Here is a 17486-nt window from a genome sequence, read left to right as displayed (position 1 = left end):
TTCGCCAAGCAGGTAGTTGATTATTATTATTCTCCAACCACGTAAAGTATACATTTGAATTTGATCCTCTACTCATCAAAATAATACATTCTGATCTTCCCTACCCTTTTTGTTATATGCTGCTGTTGATTTTATCCCTCCATCCATAATCACCATTAAATTGATGCTGTAGCTATTTTTGGTTCACATGGCGAGTTCTGCACCATTTTGGGGCTCACTGTAAAAAACTCACTTGATAGTTGACTGGCAGATTTTAAACCTCAAGTCAAGGGGGCAAATTTATTAAGCCTCAACATTTTCCCCTTTTTCTTTTTATTATTGTTTTTTATTAAACAAAACAAAGACAGACAAACAAAAGATATCCTCTAATTTAAGTTTAATAACATTCTAATCTTTTGTCATGCAAGCAGCGTAGGTCTAGTAAAAAGGCGAGAATGTTTTCCTCACAATATGACATCCACCAGTCGAGCAAGGAAAATAATAAACAAGTTGGCAAACAGAGTAAAAGCATCCTTGTTACACTCCTTAACTAAGATTGTAGTCCATTATAAAAAACCAAAGAAGCTAAATGAACGGGATACATGGTCTACGAGTGTCTTTAAACAATGAACCTAGAAATTCATCAACACTAAAACCCTAGCAGGTAGAGAAATTTGCATAATATAACTCAGTTAAGCACTGGTACCATTTAACGATTCTGCGAGTAATCAAAGCTCAGAGGTTGGTGACAAAATGGAGCCTGCCAAGAAGACAAAGAAAGCAATTCCCATATAATGTCAAAAATACACAAGTACAACAGAGTCTTCTAAAAATTATATACATCACTGTCACACTTACGAAAAGCACAACAACATTCCAGCAAAGGGTAAAACAGCAATACAGGCCAGACACATGGAAGAAATAGAAAACTATGGTTCCCTTGAGCCAACTGTAACAAGCAAAAGTCAAATTCACAAAGTTTGACTACCAAATCAGTTGACTTCCCTTTAGGACAAACAACGAAGCCAAAAACGAAAATCATGCAAAATGGAAGATAACACATACATACAGCCCCTCCAGAAAGAAAGCCTTGATCAACAATTCATTTAAAGACCAAAGCTGAACAACTTGACAATTCACCTTAAATTTTCAGGCCAATATCCATATTTACAAAGAAAACTACAAGTTGCTACTTGCCACAAAGAAGCAAATATGCAAATGGTCCATAGATTTTTATATATCAAATAAAAAGCAGATAGAGAGTTGAAAACAAGTCAGATTACAAAACCAATATATACCATCAAATGCTAAAGCTGAAAGCCTACAAATGCAACTTCTCATGACCATCTCATGCCAACTAATTGGAAAAAAGACGCAAAACCCAGCAGCATAGAAATCATGGTACAAGACAATCTAATATTTACTGAGGTATAACAGTAAACATATATGATTATCTTAATACTGGCATAATATAAAATAAGACATTGCAGCCTACCTGAAATACAGCATGTCTAAACTGATCATATGAATTTGAATACATCATTGTAGCACTTGGCCACTGCATATAAGCACCATCTCTAGAAGTTTGATTCAATCCCACAGCAGAAAAAGGGCTCACAGCTGGGCTTGCAGGAATGCCATAGCTGAGGGAAGCTTGAGTACTTGGAATCTGACCCAACTGAGGAAAAGCAGAATCATACTGAAGGAATGGAAGCTGAATCTTCTGCATATTGTAAGGAGCCAAGCCAAAGCTCTGGTTACATGGAATGCTTCTAACATACCTACATCAGCTCAGAGTAACTTAGTTTAGAATTAAGAATAAACCACCTTATGAGGACCAAATTATACTCTGTATTCCATGCCACTAAATATCATTCTTATTTCATTCCTTAAGTAGCATGTCCTTTATCACTATGATCATCATCAGTGATCTTAGATTTGCTCTTACAGGATAGGAGCCATTACAAACTTTTGGTTAATTAAAGAATTAGCAGAAATAACATTGTCCATGACACACAACAATCAACAACCTAGATAGCTCCAAATTCCTAAAATAATAGGTAGAAGACCTACCTTTGATAACTCCGGTCATAATCTGGGTCGGTACGATCCTTCTCTCTGTCTCTGAAAATGGCTACTCGACATGTACCATCACGGACAGTAATATTTTTCTCTGGATCAACAACAGAGTTCCGGCAATTTTCATTCTCATCTCTGATCAGAGATTCATTTTTTCCATCAACAGAAATCTGAGGTGAAGAATCATCAGAATCAGAACTGCTAGGGCTACTGAAAATACGTGCTCGAGCCCTGTCATACTCTTCCTTCCTCTCTTCCACACTTCTCACAGGACTTCTCTTGATACCAATTTGATTAGCTTCATTTAAAGATCCACTATTTGGCCTGGGCCTAATAGCAATTTTAATCTGCTCAGGTTTATCATTTTCTGAGTGTTTGGCTGGAACTTCAGACAAGCGGACAGCAGGGCATCTGATTTCACCTGTTCTCGTCACCATGATTCTGCTTCCCAGGCCATCTAAACCATTATCTTGAACCATAGTTATCAACCCATAGTGTTGAGCAACACGATGTGCTGCAAGCCTCAGGTAGGAAGTGGGAAAATGTTGGAACTCAAACTGATGCTGGTCAGATTGTTGCAAGAACCTCTGGATATCAAGTTCCATCCGCAGAACTAACTCCCAGAATGACCACAAAAGAGAGATAAAGAAAGTAAATATTCATGAAGAAAAGGTAAATTAAAGAAACATTAAATACAAACATTAGCACCACTGGAAAATAAGTATATGTCATGATACACCATTGTAGACACAAATGTGGTCCTTTTGTCTTTTCTTTGGTTCTTCTTTTCACATTCCATAAATATGGTTGATTTGACAAAGATAAAGGCACCATTTGTAAGATATAAATAAGAGGAAATTAAACCCTAAAACCCTCAAACTGAAAATTTCTTAGGCATTGTAATTTGAATTAAGTAGTTTCCGCCAGAAAAAGCAAAAAAAAAAAAAAAAGTAAATATCAATGTAAATACACTGATATGCATACAATGCCTATCCTTTATTGTGCATGCAATATCAGATTATTAATTTTACATCACTATATACTTAAATCACAAAAAATTAGCTACTTCAATTAATAGGCCTTAATTATATTTCCTAATAAGAAAATCTTACACGCTAAATACCAATGCTTAAATTACCAAATTAATACTCATAGTAATTAAGGGTACTCATGTTCAACATTTGCACCCAGGTCCACACAGCATACACCGCCACTAACATCCTTACAAGCTTAAATCTTGAGATATTTTCTAGCAGTAACCACAAGTATGTTAATCACAAAGAAATCCAACATTTTGAAACCTATTTCAAAGCTTGAAGGCAACCATTACACTGAAAGCCCCCAAAATTCTTCCAAAGATAATAAAAATTGAACTGTCATGAGAATCATGCAAAAATGCTACCTACCTCAAGCTGAAAAGCATGAGTGACAAATTTTTCTGCATATTTGATAACTTTATCAAATAGTAAATTGTGTTAAAAAATTATGCATATGCTTGTTCCAACAAATGCAAGGTTCTAAAACTTAACAATTATAAAGCCATAAAAATCAAGAATCATCTTATATAATCATGCTTTCTTGAGCTTGGTACACCCTCTGATGTCATTTCCAACAACCAGAACCGAATTTTCAAATCTCTCATGTCATATCTGAAAACTAGAGGGTTCATCAAGTTAAAATTGATTATTTTCAGCTGAATTATACCAACAAACACTACATAATACTACCATATTACAACATACAACACATCCTAGACCTCAGGAAGAATCTCTCAAGGCCCACATACAGACATTGAAAAAATCAGAGAGTACCTAACCAGAAACAATAGAACCCTTCCACATCAACAATCTCAGATCAAAGAATTATTTCAAACTAAAAGACACCATAAATCTTAATAATAAAAACAGCAAAACTGCAAACATTTTGGACAGTTAAAAAATACAAATAGCCATCATTTTAGTTAAACTGTATAAAGTGGATACATATGTGATGTTGGTCAAATTACAGGTACTATCAATGATTCAAGCGGATAATGTAAGAGAAATAAAAGATTTCACTAAAAATTTTTATAATTTAGAGAAACCAATTAAAAGCAAAAGCATTCATCCAACTTTGATTTAACTAAATACGGTTATGCATTTCCTCAAATTTTAAGCCCTCAGGGTTAAACAAAATAAAAAAGAAAATCTAACTTGTTTTTTGTTCTCCTCAATTTCTCAACACCCAACTAAACAATCATTGGAAAGAAAAACTCAGATCTGACAAAAAATCTAAACTGTTCACCAAAACCCTAACCCTAATTGACCCCAACCAAACCAAATCGAATCTGGAACCAATGCACATGAAAACCCTAAATTCAAAAAAAGATATATAAAAAAAAAACACTTCCGAAAACCCAATAATACAGAGATCCGACAAGAACACAAAATTGAGATTCAAGGCAAAAGAAAAATTACTAGTTAGACGATGACGAGGATTCTGAAGAGCCTCAACCAAGAAGGGATCAACGGCTGACTCTATGTCGTTGACAGCCATGGCGGCGGCTGTTATGGTCGTAGTCGGAGTCAAGTCCATGGTGATAAATTTTTCCCCTTTTATCCCTGGAGCAGAAACTTCTTTTTCTCTCCTCTCTCCCTTTTTGTTGCTTTTCTTCTTCTTCTTCTTCTTCTTGATGACGAACGAGTCGATCAATCAAGAAGAAGAGATTTCCTTCTAAGCATCTAGGAAAAGAGAGAGAGAAAGCTTTGGTCGTATTTCTCTCCAAAGAAGAAAGGAAGGCACACAAGCAAAATTTTCAGATTATATACCTAACTCAACCTCAACCCAACGCGAACCCCAACACGTGCAAATTGCAATGCATGGACAAGGAATATAATATTTTCGTTTTGCAATAAAAATTAAATTTTTAAGACCAAAATATCATGGCAGCAGCCAGCAGGCAGCAGGGAACGCAAGTTGTCAAACGGGCTGAATTGCAAGGGCTGGGCCCAGCCCCGACAAAGAGCCTCATTCTTGGGCTTGGCTCATGTCACAGCAACGAATCAATCATGCCTAGAGTTAATTTAAGGGTTGTGCTGGGCCAAGGTCTTCTAACTATTCCATTTCATGTGTCAAGATTTTAATTTAATTTCGTACGATTTTAAATTCTGAATTACATTATTCATTAAACTCAAATCAACTTCAAAACCAACAAAACTAATCAAAAACACAAGGTTTAAAAGCAACACAAAAACAATGAAAAAAAGAGAGAAAGAAGGGACAAGAACTTGAGAAAAATGAGTTTTTATTCTCAACTTAATGTGCTTTACAAATGAACATAATACAATATTTGTCGGCACAGTTACCCCAAATCTAGCTTACCTACAATTCAAATTTAAGAAAAATGGTTAAAATATTCAAATTTGAATGCTAATCCTATTTATTTTTAAATTTAAATTATATTAATATATCTATACTTTCAAAATGATGTTCAACTATTTCTACCCATTAGTGCACAAATGAGTTAGGCCTCTTGTTTGTTAAGCCCATCAACTAGCCTGTCTAGGTTGTTGGTCTTACTAGGTTGCTGGCCTGTTTGGGCCATTGGTTTGCTTGGATTACTAACCACTTAACTTGTGACATCCTCCTCTACTCAATCCAACAACATCCTCGTAGTCAAGACATGAACACATTTGTATTGTGAACTATCACATTGTGTGTCGTCTTCTCACCTGTTTTTGTTTCAAACGATCTCGCATGTCAGTTAAAATTTTACTATGCATATATAAGTATCGAATAAATAATATATAAGTAAGCAGAGTATCGATCCCATAAAGAATTGATCTAAAATTTTACTAAGTATTAAAATTAGAACAAATTAATCTTATCCAAATACTCAAAATTAATTGATTAACTAAAACTAATTAACTAAAATTTAGACTAACAAGAAAAATCAAAATAATAATAACTTGAGTAAATATCAAATCAAACAAGCTTAGGATTACAATATATCTCACTCTTCATCTAAATCTTACCTCTTTTCCTTAACTTATTTCAATGGGTTGAATTGCTAACCTAAAGTCCTAAATTATTTATGAGGGTCTCTTGACTCATCTTATAAAAATATATTTTTTAACCAAAATACTATATCCCTATGTGAATTGAAATTAAAACAAACTTATTAAGTTCATGCTCTAATCTGGCTACATATGGCTTATAGGTTTATCCTTATCCTATACGCAAATCAATTAATATGATCATATGCTATTCTAATTTTAGTCTACACTAAACTCCCTTTTCCAAGTTTGTTTAGGTTGCTAAATCAATTTAATTGGTAGTTAAGCAATTAAAAGCATTAAGAGCAAATTGGAATAACAGATTCAATTCCCATTAAAGATAAGTAAGAAATAGATTAAAAACTTAGATTACATGTGAGTTCAATTGCAATCCTAAAAAAAGAAAATTAGCTACTCATAATTGTAAAAAAAATAACATTATAATAATTTCTACCATTGAGAGTAACAAGAAAAATTAAAACCAAGGAAGAAAATAAAACAAATATTTGTCTTCTTGATCTCCAAGTTTTAATCTCAACTTCTAACTTCTTGAATCTCTAAAGGTTGTCTACCTTAATGTTTTTAGAAATATCATATTTATACTAATAAACTTAACCTATAGTTTCCTAAGTTGACCTATGATTTAATTGGGCTTAAAAGTGTAATGAGAGGCCTAAAAAATCAATTGTCAGTCTTTACAAAATTCCATTCCCAGCATAATGCATCTAGCCATTTTCTGATGGGATGTTCTCTATCTTCAAAACAGAACTGGGTAAAGTGATCTTCATGAAAGTTATAGCTATGTCTCTTATCTTTCCAATGGTCTAAGAATCACATCATTTGGAGTTTTGTAGCACGAGTTATGGCTAAAAAACTGAAGCATATGCAAATAGACTTTCGGGTCTTTTAACACCTTACTTTCTAAAATTAAGCCCAATCTCTTTTACTTCTTTGAAAAATATAAAAACTAATGAATAATAATCAAATTTAAAGAAATAAAAAAAATTAAAATAACTCACTTAAAAATAAACTAATTATAAAAATAACTAAAAATAAGTAAATTATAATTGAAAACTGAAGACTTAGCTAATATTTAATAACAAAATTAGACTAAAATAATTCTATAAGATAGAATTATCAGTATCACTGTCTTGGCACTCTTACCTTGCACACACTTCCCCCGCATGCGTTGTCTCCTTGGACATTTGTTGTGAGCTAGTCCACCATTGCCTCGATTCCTTAGCTTCATGATTGCTCAATTGGTCTAAATTGGTTCACGCCTATTCCTTGGGCTTAGTGGCCCTTTTAGCTCTTGATTGTGGCAATCCCGTCACCATTGATCTTGGTTTCTTTTGGACTTTACGACACTCAATTGTTATGTGTTGTTACTCTCCTTAGTGCAACATTATGTTGTACAAGCTTGGTTTGCTTTTAAAATCCCTAGGCAACGAATGGTGGCACTCCCACCTCTACATTGGCCATTATCTCGAGTTATTTTAACTACTCGGTGGGTCTTTTTTTTTCATATGCAACACTAGGCTCCCTAACTATAACTAGTCCTTAGGTTTTTCTACAATCAAATATTCTACGAAGGTTTCCACATTCAACAAACGTGTAACACCCCGTACTTTGGCATGGTAGTAAATATACCCTTAAGGGTATGATAAAGGTCAATTATGATTAAGTGAAGAGTTTTGTAATAGTAAAAGATGAAAGGAACATTTTAAAATAAAATAATATTTTTTTGAATAAAATAATATAAATATTGAATTGGTTTTATTACACGAAGACTGTGTGAATCATACAATTGATCTACGTGGGGAAAAGGAAGTAGAAGGTTTATATATATATATATAAAGATATGGTATCATATATAATATTCAAGGTGATGTATGGGTGACATAAATAAAGATATGGTATTATATAACACCCGAGAGCCTTAACAAAGCCCTGCCAAATTCTCCATTTTCATTCTTTATCCAAGTGGAGTTTAAAAGTTTTTTAAACATCTTAAAAAAAACTCATAACTCTCTTGAATACTTCAGCTACCTACGAGCCTCAAAAGTGCATCTCAATGATTTGTTTTGGTGATTCATAAGAGAAAAGGAAGATAGCTTAAAAAATATGTAATTTCTTTTGTAGCCAAGGGTTGTAATTATTCTAGAGAGGATTTGAGATGTTCATAATGAAAGCTTGGTAATGGAGATCAAGTTAAGGTAAGAGAATCATGATTTTTAACTTGAGAATGCTTTAAGTATGTGTTAATAACTATGGAAATGTTTGGTGGTAGCAAGGTTAGCATGGTTTGAGAGGAAAGGCACATGCATTCCGCACAATCCAAGGTATTTAAGAAATTACTTTGAAAAGGAGCTTAAAGGCTATTGGATTACCTTGGAGTTTTAAATAGTATTAAAGGGTAAGTATGTCCCTTTGTTTTTAGCTCTAATAGTGATGAGATTTTCTAGATATTAAGTTATTTGAATCATGTTTGCAGCATTTAAACAATGGTGATGCTAGTTTCTCTCAAAATTTGAGAACCACCTATGGAAATTAGAGCATTTTGATACATTTTTAAGAGATTTAAAGTACTAAAAATAAGGTAAGGATTTTTAGAATATAAATTGGGTATTAGTGTTATGATTTGAGTTTGATATTTTCTTTATGGTAGCAAATTAAATATGAAAATTTGGTGCATGTATATCCGAAAGTTTTCTAACGTAATTGGAGATAATTGAGTGTTATTGAGCTACATGAAGGAGTCTATAATAGTATTAAAGGTAAGCATAATATTCATGAGTAGAAATATGTTTAATATATTTTTCCTCGAATGAGTAGAATTTAATAAATGTATATAGATTTTTAAAAGAACAAATGAAGTAAATTTTAAATGTTTGTAGTTGTTGTCCGTATATTTAAATGATTAGTTTGAGACGAGTAATTACTAAAGCATGATATGTATTAATAGAAGCTGTTTAAATTGATGCCAATGGAGTTAAAAGAGGGATGGACCCAAACATATTATACTTTATATGTATACTTGAAATTGCCAATTTGCAGTTTTAAGGTAAGTCAAATAATACTTGATATGCTATAGGTGAATGTTTATTTAAAAATCAAATTGAATGTTTATTTGTGGTCCGTACACCAAATTGTATAAAAGCAATGGCATATACATGGGTATTTGTGCAAAAATAAAATGAGAAAAATTGAGATTATGAGATATAAAGCACGACTTATCGCACAAAGTTTTACCCAAAGATCTGATACTAAATATGAAGTGATATATTATTTATGGTGGATGTAATTACAATTCTATATTAACTAATCTGGCAATATATGAGAAGATTGAAATGCGTCTAATAAATGTAGGTACAACTTATTTATGTGGCTCATTTGACATCAACATCTATATGAAAATCCCTAAAGGATTTAAGTTACCTGAAACACAAAATTTGAATTCTCGATAAATTTATTCTATTAAATTAAATATATATATATATATATATATATATATATATATATATATATATGAATTAAGACAATTCAGACACATGTGGTATAATTACTTTAGAGAATATTTGTTGAAAGAAGACTATAAAAACAATCTTATATACCCATGTATTTTATAAAAAGATTTAGATATGAATTTGTCATAATGGTTGTTTATGTTGATAACTTGAATATTATTGAAACTCTAAAGAGTTATCAAAAGCCATGGATTACTTAAAGAGAGAATTTGAGATGAAAAACCTTGGAAAACAACGTTTTGTTTTGGTCTTCAGATTGAATACTTGACAAATAAAATTTTTGTCTATCAATTTAATTATATAGAAAAAGTGCTAAAATGATTTTATATAGACAAAGCACATCCCTTAAGTTCATCAATAGTTGTAAGGTCATTAAATGTGAAAAAAGAGTATTTTAACCTCGTAAAGATAATAAAGAACTTTTTGGTCTTGAGATACTATATCGTGGTACAATTGGAGCACTAATATATCTTGTTAGCAATACATGACCTGATATATCATTTGTTGTGCATTTATTAGCAAAATATAATTCTTATCTAACTCGAAGACATTAGAATGGAATTAATGTATACTTCGATATCTTCAAAGAACAATGGATATGGGCTTATATTATTCAAATGTATTAAAATCATATTTAATTGGTTATATAAATGCAGAATATTTATTTGATCTACATAAAGCTCGATCCCAGATAAGTTACTTGTTCACATATGGAGGTATAACTATTTCATGACGTTCTGTAAAACAAACTATAATTATTACCGCTTTTAACCATGCAGAGATTTTAGCAATTCATAAGATAAGTCGTGAATGTGTTTGGTTAAGATTTGTAACTCAACATATTCGAGAAACATGTGATTTATCAACTAAAAATGAAATTCCAACAATATTGTACAAGGATAATACTATTTGTATAGCACATAGTTAAAGGAAAGATATATTGAAGGCGATTGAACAAAATATACTTCGTCAAAATCCTTCTTCACTCATGATTTCTAAGAAATGGGTGATATCAGTATTCAACAAATTCAATCAAGTGACAATTTAGCAGATTAATTCACCAAAGCTCTTTTTGCTACAACGTTGAAAAGTTGGTACAAAAGATTGGAATGCATCATTTTAAAGATATCTATAATGTAGTCATTAAGGGAGTAAAATATGCAATGTACTCTTTTCCTTCATCAAGGTTTTTTCCACTAGGTTTTTCTTGATAAAGTTTTTAATAAGGCAGTATTTCAAAAGCTTATTTTTTAAAAAAATTATGTACTCTTTTTCCTTCACACAGTTTTTTTTTCATGAGGTTTTTTTTTGTAAGGTTTTAACAAGGCATATTCTTAATACAATAGACATTTAAGGAGAGTGTTGTGAACAAATGTGTAAATGTCTATTATGTTATGATCCAAGAAGTACAGACCAAGTCAAACAGCCAACAGTTAAGATACAAGAAATGTAATCTGATTTGAACTCTTAGATAAAATTAGATTAGGATTATGATTCAAGGAGTTGTTGACCTATAAATAAACCATTCACTTCATTTGTAAATACACATGTAAATAAGATTTTCTTGCCCCCTCTAAATATTTTCTCTTATATTTTTCTTATAATTATTCTTTTAATTATATTTCATAACAATTATTAAATTTAATATTTTTTCTTCTAATCGAAAAAGGAGGAATGAATGACTCTTTGAATAAAAAAATACATACATTTATTATTAAAAAAATATTTCAATTAATGCATACAATACATATTAAGTAATTTTTTTTAGTTGTATTTAAGGTTTTGAGATTCAAGAATTTTTCAACTCTTTGTAATCCTTGTGGTGTGTATTTGCACAACCCATCACGAAAATTTCAATGGATTTTATTTTTATATAACTCGTTATATTTAGCTTTTTAAGTAAGGATAGGGACATTTATTATAAAGTTAAATGCTTAAACGCAAGACTTTGACGTTAGAGCTATTGGCATTTCACTAATTTGAGCCAATAACAGAAGGGAAAGCATTATTTTGGTAAAGAAAATCGATAGCATATAGTCTATAAGATGATGGAGAGAATATAATAAGATAAAAATAAATATTGATAAAGTTAGCCGGCATTATTATCTGTCTTATGTTTTGTATAAGATAGAATAATTCTATCCTTAGTCCATTTTTTATACGTGCAAGAGAATGGAAGGGAGGGGGTGGGGGGGGTCAACGAATCAAATTACAAGGATTATAAATCTTCTTGCTGTTAAAGAAAATACAAAGACCAAAAGAGCCGGCACTTACTGCTTTGCCCTTGTATTGTTCCGATAGTTTTCATTTTTGTTTTCAACCATCAAGAGAGAGAGAAAAAAAAAAAGGAGGAAGAGGGGAGAGACAGGTAGCTAGTGTTGCGGGAGAAGTCTTTTAGGGCCCAATTGGACAATGATTTAATCAAATCGATCATTCAAGATTAGATACAACAAAGACATGACTAAATTTAATTAAATATAAAATCATTAAGTTTGATCTAATTATTTGATTTTTATATATGGTTTTAAAGGATTAAATTCGATTACATTATAATGTAATTTAAAAAAACTCTTGTGATCGATGATATTATTAACACTAATAGTAGTCAATTACAAGTAATAATAAAAATTCGATATTTGAATTAACATCTAACATAATAAAAATCATATAACTTATTATGATACAAAACATCCTTTTGACCACATCAATAGGCTTGATCTATTCCAAAGGAGATTGGATGGATGGAGCATGGTTGCCAACGTCTCTCTTTTCCTTTCTCTTCGAATTGAAAATATATATATATATATATGAAAGGTAAATAAGGGTAGAATTGTCATTGCCTATTCCTATCTCTGATGGTCGTTATCTCTAAATCTCCTCAGTGTATTGTCCCTTTTGGTAATTTCCCAAAAGAAAAGGCCGAGCCAAGACGTGGAAGGAAAGTCTTGGGACCCTTCCAGAGAGAAACGACCATTTAAAATCCCATTTTTAAAGACTAGAAAAAACCAAGTCTTCGGTCTTCATCCATCAACTCGTTCAAAAACCTCTGAATTCGCATTGCAAAGCCCCCCCGGAAAAGCAAAATCCAATGGCGGAAGCGCCGGCGGAAACTGTTATGGGCTCGGAACTGGAATCTCTGGCCATCCCACCGTTGGATCCGTTGTATCTCTCTACAGATCTAGGGTTTTCTCTCGACGACCACGACGATTTCCAAATCACCTTCGACGATTTCGACCAGTTCTGCTTTCCCTCCGATTCCGAACACTTGCTCATACCCGATTCTTCTACTACACCCGATTCCGATGTGGAAAGGTACCTTAATTCTTCCTCCCCGGAGCTGGGTAGTTGCAACGGCCCCGATTCTTCGGGTAATTCCCACTCTCCTCTCTCTTCTTCAGGGTCCGGAAATTGTGCTTCGGCCGTTTCCGAAGCCATGAATGCTACCTCCCCGGATTCTGAAAACATAGTCGATCAAAAGATTAGTGTTGAAGAAATTGGGAAAAGGCGAGTGTCTAAAAGAAAGAAAGACCGCGAAGAAACAGATTCCAGCAAGTGTAGAAGATCATCGTTAACCCCCAGTGTAAACAACTCTAACTCCAATTCTGATAATAATAATAATAATAATAATTCGAATGCGCCGAGCGAAGAGGAGGAGAAGAGGAGGGCGAGGCTCATGAGGAACAGAGAGAGTGCACAACTGTCAAGGCAGCGGAAGAAGCATTACGTGGAAGAGCTGGAGGATAAGGTTAGGACTATGCATTCTACTATTGCTGATTTAAATAATAAGATAGCTTATTTTATGGCTGAAAACGCTACCTTGAGACAGCAGTTAAGTACTGCCGGTGGTGGTGGTGGAGGCGGAGGTGCTGTAATGTGCCCTCCGCAGCCATTGCCTATGCCAATGTATCCACCGATGGCATACCCATGGGTGCCCTGTGCTCCGCCCTATGTGATGAAGCCGCCAGGGTCTCAGGTGCCATTGGTGCCTATTCCGAGGTTGAAACCACAGCAGCCACCAGTGCCTGCTTCCAAGGCTAAAAAGAATGAGAGCAAAACTAAGAAGGTTGCTAGCGTTAGTTTACTGGGTATGTTGTTTTTCATATTATTGTTTGGTGGGTTGGCCCCAATTGTGAACGACAGATATGATAATACGCCTGTTGGGTCTGGTTTTGTTGGTGATGGGTTTTATGAAGTGCATCGCGGGAGAGTTTTGAGAGTTGATGGTCATTTGAATGGGTCTAACAATAGTAGGGATGTAGCATTTTCTTATGGGAAGTTCGACCGTAGGAATAGAGTTCATGGTAGAGGATCAGAGTCTGGTGTTGAGCAGAAAGAGAAAGGGGCGCATAGTGTACCTGGTTATATGAGCAATGGTAGTGAGCCTCTCACTGCCTCCTTATATGTACCAAGAAATGATAAGCTTGTGAAAATTGATGGCAACTTGATAATTCATTCTGTTCTGGCCAGTGAGAAAGCCATGGCCTCTCATAAGGCTTCTCAAATAAAGAACGAGGAGACAGGTTTGGCGATCCCTAACAATTTCTCTCCAGCACTGGCAATTCCTGATGCCAGAGAGAATGGAGGAAAACGTTCCCGTGAATACAGAAACCCTGCAGAAAGACAGATGGCTCTTTCTTCAGGCAATGCTGATGCTTTGAAGGACCATTTCAAGTCAACTGTGGCGGATGGTAAGATGCAGCAGTGGTTCCGAGAAGGACTGGCAGGTAATTCTTTGCTATTACATTATCTAATTATGTACATAGGGTGCTTTTCTGGATGTGAATGTTCTATTATATTGGATAGCAATTTTTAACTTAGGTGTTGGTACTTGCTGGAAGCCAAATGAGGTGAAGAAATTTTTGCTTGGCCATTGTCCCAGTTTGGGGCTTAAAGTTAGGTAGCTTTACTCCAATCAGTATGGGTTGGCAATGATTAATATAGTTGTGGCACAAACATGGTCCTGATAGATAATTGTTTTTGTAATGTCATCCTTTTCTTGGCTCTACCATTTGCTGTGAGTAGTGTACTGAGTAGAATTTTGTTTCTTTCCGGTTCAAATGGTCTAGGTTTTTATTGTGGTTAGTAATTGTTACCAAACTTCCACCCCCACTGCCACCCCCACCCCTGTAAAAAGAAAAAGATAGGGGAAAAAAGTAAAAGAAATTAATGATAGTTGCTAGCTAACGTTTAATTATATTTTAATATTGTAGATTTAAATGTGAAGAGCAAATTAATGATGTTTCACAAGATTAAAAAAATAACACTCAATTATGTTCTGACAGCATTGGATTTAAAAATTTAGTTCATCATGTCTCTGTTATATAGGCATGATTCTAATGTAGAAACTTTCATCTTCAAGTTAGATAACTAGATAACCATGCTTCTGACTCATATTTGTTAATAACATACTAATGATGTCATTCAGAATATACTGCTGATTATTTAAGCCTGTGATATTTTTATCTTTTGTTGTCTTAAGATTGAAGTAAAATCTATTGCAAGAGGATGAACCCTGTTCTCATTGTATCTGTCATGTACTAAAAGACTGTTTTTTTGTCTTCCTTGTTGTAGGACCAATGCTAAGTTCTGGCATGTGCACTGAAGTATTCCAGTTTGATGTCTCTGCTGCCATTGTTCCTGCTTCCTCAGTTACCAATGTTTCTGCAGAACATCATCAGAATGCTACTCGGCATAACAAGGGAAGAAACAGAAGGATTCTCCATGGTCATCCTGTTCCCCTCTCTAGATCTGATGTAAACATAACTGAACAGCATGTTGGAAGAAATTCTCCAAAGGAAAATTTTAAAGGTAACAAAACTGCCTCTTCTATGGTAGTTTCTGTGCTTTTTGATCCCAGAGAGGCTGGTGATGGGGACATCGATGACATGATTGCACCAAAGCCGCTTTCTCGGATCTTTGTTGTTGTGCTTGTGGATAGTGTCAAGTATGTTACCTACTCCTGCATGCTTCCGCTGCCTGGTCTTCATCTGATGACTGCTTGAGGATAAAAGCTGGTTGCTGTTGTAAGAAAGAAGCTCACAACTTTGGCTTCTAGTGTTTTTTGTGTATATGATAGACTAATTATCATCTATGTCAGCTAGGAACAACTTTTATTACATTTTAACCTCTCTGTGTACTTTGGATTGCCTTCAATAGGCTTAACTTTTGCTACACCGTGACAAACTGTGGTACTAAACTACATATGCTAATATAAGCTCAGATTTAGAACCATACCATAATGCCATCTGTAATGTATGCTCATATTTAATGCCATACCTTCCTCTTTAGTTCTTTTAATGGTGAGCCATATCATACTCTCCCTTTGATTTTTTTTATTCAATTTTTTGGATGTATCAAAAAGGAAATTCTTTTATATTTTATATTATAAATTTATTTTTCATAATTTTTTTTAAAAAAATTTCGCATTATTAAACAACATCTATATTATAAAAAAAATTTTAAAATTTCAATATAAAATATGTTAAAAGTCAAAGTTTCTGTTTTAATTTTTTTGTGACTGGAAAAGTGAAACATTTTTGTTTAATAATCGAAAAAAATTTAATTTTTTTATGTAAAATATTATATTAAAAATTTAATATTTTTTTGTTGTTTGGATAACTTTTTGAAAAGGCTTTCTGTTATTTAGATATTGTGAAGAAAATATTTTTTATTACAAAAATATTAATATTTATCGATTATGCAAGGTATTTTAGAATTTTTTTAATATTAAAATATTATAGGATATTTAATTTTTTATTAATTTATTTTTATCATATAGTTCTGTAATATTGGTTAGTTTGGTAAGAGAAGAAATCATGAACCGGAAATTAAAAGAAATGAGAGATTTTCATGTGTGAAAAACTTATTTTTTATTTTACATAAAATTTTTCTTTAATTGATCATAATTATTTTACATTATATTAAAGATCATAATATCTTGGTAAAAATAATTACAATGATATATGATCCAAATAATTGAATAAAAATAACTAATGATGTTGTCTTTGAAAAAAGAATAATAAACAAAGAAATGAAAAAAAGGAGAAAAGATAATTATACTTTATTGCTTTGTGCAATTGATCTCACAAGAAGTTCCTAATATTTTTCAAGTGAGATTGATTTCAAAGAGAAGAGAAGCTAGATGGAGTGCAAGATATTTTACCTTTGCATTGATAAAAGTGTTTTTCTTATTCCAAACAGGGGAAAAAGCTGAAAAGCTTTTTGAAATAACATTTTAACATCTTTATAAATACTGGATCATATAAATCATTAATGTCATTGTGTTAGTTGAACATTGTTAAACAAAATGATATAAAAAGTGGCTTAAATACAAAATGATACAAACTCAACTAAGATTGTTAAATCATTAAGTTAATGTATTCCCTTCTTCAAAAAGTGAGTTCAAATCACTCTTCTCCCAAAATATATAAAAAAAAAAAATCGATGTTTATCTCAATTTTAATGTTTATTTCAACTGATTATATTTTAATTATCATTGTTAAAGTAACGACCCAAACTCTTCTTCCAAACTCCAATCCGAATTGACCCAAACTCTACAAAGTTGGACCCAATACAATCTACACCCTAAACAAATCGAATCCAAAAATCATGTTAAAATAAAGACATCTTACATTATATATAAAATGATTTGATATTATTTTTCTTAATTGAAGAAAAGGGGATTTGAATTTAGAAAATTATGTATAAACTAATGAGTTAAATACTCGAATGTGATTTGATACTCGTTTATCTTTGAAAATGTCCAAACTCAAAGTGATCCAATCCCAAAAATGATTGAAACAGAAAAATCTTAACAAAATTGTAAGGATATTAGTATTAAGTTTTTCATTAGTTTAAAAAGTACTAC

General features: G+C 32.7%; 2 protein-coding genes across 3 annotated transcripts; one reads left to right on the top strand and one right to left on the bottom strand.

Moving 5' to 3' along the window:
* Window positions 1-489: 489 nt before the first annotated feature.
* On the bottom strand, window positions 490-4845 carry LOC18598613 (Single-stranded nucleic acid binding R3H protein). 2 transcript variants are annotated; one of them, XM_007028201.3, is made up of 4 exons: window positions 4515-4845; window positions 2053-2675; window positions 1475-1760; window positions 490-739 (listed from the first exon to the last, which is right to left on the bottom strand). In XM_007028201.3, the coding sequence occupies exons 2-4, from the start codon at window positions 2661-2663 to the stop codon at window positions 689-691; spliced, it is 948 nt and encodes a 315-aa protein (XP_007028263.1). In that variant the 5' UTR covers window positions 2664-2675; window positions 4515-4845; the 3' UTR covers window positions 490-688. The 2 variants fall into 2 exon arrangements, with proteins under 2 accessions (XP_007028263.1, XP_007028262.1); XM_007028200.3 differs by having other exon boundaries at window positions 2053-2671.
* A 7735-nt stretch (window positions 4846-12580) lies between these two features.
* On the top strand, window positions 12581-15850 carry LOC18598612 (bZIP transcription factor 17-like). The gene is made up of 2 exons (XM_007028199.3): window positions 12581-14343; window positions 15191-15850. Exons 1-2 carry the CDS (start codon window positions 12708-12710, stop codon window positions 15619-15621), a joined length of 2067 nt encoding a protein of 688 aa, XP_007028261.3. The 5' UTR covers window positions 12581-12707; the 3' UTR covers window positions 15622-15850.
* Window positions 15851-17486: the final 1636 nt, after the last annotated feature.

Source organism: Theobroma cacao, chromosome 5 (genome assembly GCF_053813885.1).
Source record: "Theobroma cacao isolate CCN51 chromosome 5, ASM5381388v1, whole genome shotgun sequence".
In the NCBI taxonomy this organism is placed as follows: domain Eukaryota; kingdom Viridiplantae; phylum Streptophyta; class Magnoliopsida; order Malvales; family Malvaceae; genus Theobroma; species Theobroma cacao.
Note: the sequence above shows the minus strand (reverse complement) of the source record. Positions and strands in the feature narration are given on the sequence as shown.